Below are 4,185 nucleotides of genomic sequence, written 5' to 3' on the forward strand. Positions count from 1 at the left end.
GGATGGGCTCACACCCGCTTCCCTGCACCAGGAGGCTGCACTGTGCTTTCACCAGCCCTCAGCTGTCGGCTGCCAGCAACTGCCCAGCTCCTGCCAATGTGTAGAAGCTGAGTGCTGCCTCCCACTGGCCTGCTCACCTGTGGCTGCTGTGTCCTGAGCTCTGCTGCCTGTCCCCTGCTTGTCCTGCCTCCCACCACCCTGCTCACCTGCAGCGGGTCTGCCCTGGTCCCCAGAGCTCCAGGAGCTGCTGCCTCCTCCTCCTGCCCCCACCTGCCTCTGTTCACCTGCGGCTCCTCTGCCCTGGTCCTCTGAGCTCCAGTGCCTGCCCCTTGCTCCTCCTGCTTCCCACCAGCCCCTGCTCACGTGCGGGTGATCTGCCTTGTCTCTCTGAGCTTCAGGGTCTGCCCACCTGCTGCCCCTGCTTCCCACTGGCCCTGCTCACCTGCAGCTGCTCTGTCCTGGCTCCCTGAGGCTGAGCCTCAGTTCTGCTCATCTTCCGATGCTCTTGCCTTGTGCCCTGAGCTCCCGGGACTGCCTCCTGCTCATTCTGCCTCCCACCAGCCCCTGCTGACCTGCAGCTGCTCTACCTGATCCCCTGAGCTCCAGGGACTGCCTCTTGCTCACCTACCTCACACCAGCCATGCTCACCTTCTGATGCTCTGCCCTGATCCCCTGAGCTCCAGGAGCTGCTCTCTGCTTGCCCACCTCCCCCTGAGCCCTGCTCATTCTGCGACTGCTCTGCCCTGGTTCTCTGAGCTCAAGGGGCTGTGCCCTGCTCGTCCTGCCTCCCACCAGCCCCTCCTCACCTGCGGCTGCTCAGCCTTGGTCCCCTGAGCTCCAGCAGCTGCCACCTGCTACTCCTGTCTCCCACCTGCCTTGCTCACCTGAGGCTGTTCTGCCCTGGTTCCTTGAGCTCCAGGGGCTACACCCTGCGCGTCCGGCCTCCCACCCGCCCCTGCTCACCTGGCGCTGCTCTGCCCTGGTTCCCAGAGCTCCCGGAGCTGCCCCTGCTTGCTCACCTCCCACCGAGCCTTTCTCACCTGCAACTGCTCTGCCCTGGCTCTAAGAGTTCCAGGAGCTGCTCCCTGCTCATCCTGCCCCCCACCAGACCCTGCTCACCTGCGGCTGCTCGGTCCTGGTCCCCTGAGCTCCGATGCCTGCCCCCTGCTCATTCTACCCTCCCTCAACCCGGGGCAGCAACGTCACTCAGGCCACTGTTGCCCCCTGCCTGTCCTGGCACCGTCTGTCCAGGTTTGGGCTCTTTTTTTTCTGGCCTCATTTTTGTTTTTGTGGCACTTGGCTTGTTCCCTATGCTGTGGAGCACCCTGTGACCAGTCAGGTCTCCCCAGCAGAGCCCTTTGCTCTTGCCCATGGCCCCCTCCTGGATGAGCTCCTGGATCCTCCCGTCCCGGCACTGCTCCTGCTCTGGAAGCCTCTCCTGAACCTCAGCTCCTCAGTGGCCTCTGCTCTGCTGGGTCAGCTCCCGGAACCCATAGATCCTCAGCCCCTTCCCTCGTCCCAGGCCTGCTGTGCTCTGGGCCTTTCTGGGCCTCCCTGGGCTCTTCCCTCCTCCCGCCCATGCACTCAGCACAGCTCTCCCCTCCTCTCCGCTGCTGACCACAGCCCTGCTCCCCGCCAGCAGGTGCCCCAGCCCTGTCAGCTGGCTCTGAGCCCAGCCCCTGTCCATCCCCTGTCCCTGCCTCTGCCTCTAGAATCCTTCACTTCCACCCTCCCGTCCTGCTGCCACATCACCCTCCCTGCTCTGCTCCCGGCTCACCTGCTGTCCTGGTCCTGGCTGAGAAGAGGGCCCCACGGCCAGCACTGCTGACCCCGCCCTGGGCTCCGGTGATGCTGCTGGCCTGGACAACCCCTCCCTGGGGCCTCTCCTCCTCCCTCGCTCTGCTGCCTCCTCAGCTCAAGTCGGTCCTGGCCATCCTAGCATCGCCCCACGGCCGGCTCTGCCGCATCCCGTCATGTTCCTCGTGATCCCAGCCCGGTGGTCCTGGAGGCCTGTCAGCCTCTAGTGCATCCTGCCCTGTTGGCTGGGAAGCACCTGCCCGTGGGCCCCGTCGTCTGGCACTGGGTGGGCATCGGTGCCTGAAGCCTGCCCACCTCCCCCATGCTGGCTCCGCTTGGGCCTCCATGTGGGGCCGGCCTCGCCCCAGCGTCTCCCCAGCCTCTTGCAGCCTGTTCAGCAGCTCAGGTCCAGGAGACCCACAGCTGCCCCCAGGCTCTGTCCTTCTCCTCCCAAGCCTGTGCTCCTGCCCTGTGCTGACCCCACTCATCGAGGTGGGGGTCCCAGCCCTTCCTGCTCTGTCGCGGTTCATGTGGGCGGCCCCGCCCCTGCTGTCAGCCGCTATTTGTCTTCCTAGGAAATCACAGCTCAGGTCCCAGGTCCCCAGAGGTGGGAACTCCACCCGCACCCTGCACCGACTAAGAACAGGATTGAAACCGGGGGCGCCGCTTACTTCCTGAAGTTCCCTTTTCTTCTGGTGCTTTGTGTGTCAGAGGGCGAGGGGGAGTCCAGACACAGCCGAGCTGCCTCCTGGGTGTGTGGGGATGGGGGTGGTGGGTGCCCCCATACTCACGGGAGAAGGTGGGGAGCCTGGACCTTGTGCGCTGCTCTTTTCTCTGTCCCTGGTTCCCTGGGGCTGGACTGAGACTGGCAAGGATCATGCCCATTCCGCCCATGGTCTCAGCCTCTCAATACCTGGGCCTGTCACCTGAGCCTTCTGGTCCCCACTGGGCCCTGGTGGCTGCTTTTGCCTGGGCGTCTATCCAGGTGGCTCTCACTCATGGTGCAGGGAGGGGAGTGTCAGCCCATTCCGCTGAGCAGCTGGCAAGGGCGAGCTGGGACGGAGAAGGGAAGGCGCTCCAGGGCTCAGGGCTGAGCTCACAGGCAGGGGCGGGTCGGGCTGCAGGGGAAACGTGTGCTTGAGGCCGGGAGGGTCCCAGGGCTGGTTCGAGCGGACCCTCGGCAGGAAGGCCCCTGAGGCTGGCACTCTAGAAGGAACAAGATGGACTGCCAGGAACCAGGGCCACCAGCTCTGCTCCTAGGGACCGAGGGGACATGGGACAGCTGGATGAACACACTGAAGCTGAGGTGGTGCAGGGCAGTGTACCAGCAGAGGGGAGTCAGAGGGGCCCGTTCAGGGCCTGGGCAGAGTCGGCCAGAGCCTGTGGTGCAGGTGAGGGGACAGGGTCGGGGCAGGGCCCTGGGACTGAGCAGAGGGGATGGCCTGGCTAGGGGCAGGGCATTCAGCTTCCTGAGAGGCCAGGGGCACACCCGAGTTGCAGTGGGACTCCAGGGCCACTGGGCCAGCAGTAGAGTGAGAAATGGGGTCTCCCTGGGGCCTGGGGATGCTGGTATCATGCAAAGTGAGGAGGGCCAAGGGCAGGTGCAAGGGTCCCATCTGTGCTGGGGCAGCCTGGACTGAGTTCAGCAGGGACCTTGCCAGGTGGAATCTCTGGAGAGAGGGAGGAGCTGGGCAAGGACTGATGTGGAGGTGGGAGGTAGGAGGGGACGGGATGAAGGCAGAGGGACTGGGCAGACCAAAAGCCTGAGGAGGTGTCACACAGGAAGTGTCCAGAATAGAGAGGGAAGCATCCAGCATGGAACAGGAAGCATCCAGAATGGAACAGGAAGCATCCAGCATGGAACAGGAAGCATCCAGAATGGAACAGGAAGCATCCAGCATGGAAGAGGAAGTATCCAGCATGAAACAGGAAGTATCCAGAATGGAAGAGGAAGCATCCAGAATGAAACAGGAAGCATCCAGAATGGAATAGGCAGAATGCAGAATGGACACTTCGAGGGGAAATCATGTCCCTCCCACTAAATGTGCTCTGCACAGGGATCCATCCCTCCCTTGTGTCCCTGCTGGATCCCCGAGCTGGCACCAGCCGTGCCCTCAGAGAGAATGTCTAGGAGGCAGGTGGAGGTGCACATGTGGGTCCCTGGGGAAATCCATCCTCCGGCCGTGGGCTCCCAGTTGGCTCCCATCCTCCGGCTCTGGCTTCACCCCATGGAACTCATTATGGGCTCAACCTCCCAGACTGGGGGAGGACGGAGTGAGGGGCCCCACACTGCCCATGGCACACCCAGGGGGCCGGGGAGACTGTGCTGGGCTAGGGCAGGGAGTTCTTGTGCAGCCTGTGGGGCCGGTGGCTCAGGACAACACCCGT

At 63.8% G+C, this 4,185-nt stretch overlaps 1 gene segment (V, D, J or C); it reads right to left on the reverse strand.

Annotated features, from left to right (window-relative positions):
• LOC105541767 overlaps positions 1–2,187 on the reverse strand; it is a gene marked incomplete at its 5' end in the record, with an annotated part of 13,050 nt that extends 10,863 nt beyond the window's left edge. Inside the window, 1 exon segment of the C gene segment in view lies at positions 2,113–2,187. Within this exon segment, the coding sequence occupies positions 2,113–2,187 (75 nt within the window).
• Between the last annotated feature and the right edge of the window lie 1,998 nt (positions 2,188–4,185).

The sequence above is a fragment of the Mandrillus leucophaeus genome, unplaced genomic scaffold, assembly GCF_000951045.1.
Source record: "Mandrillus leucophaeus isolate KB7577 unplaced genomic scaffold, Mleu.le_1.0 Scaffold244, whole genome shotgun sequence".
Taxonomy (NCBI): Eukaryota; Metazoa; Chordata; class Mammalia; order Primates; family Cercopithecidae; genus Mandrillus; species Mandrillus leucophaeus.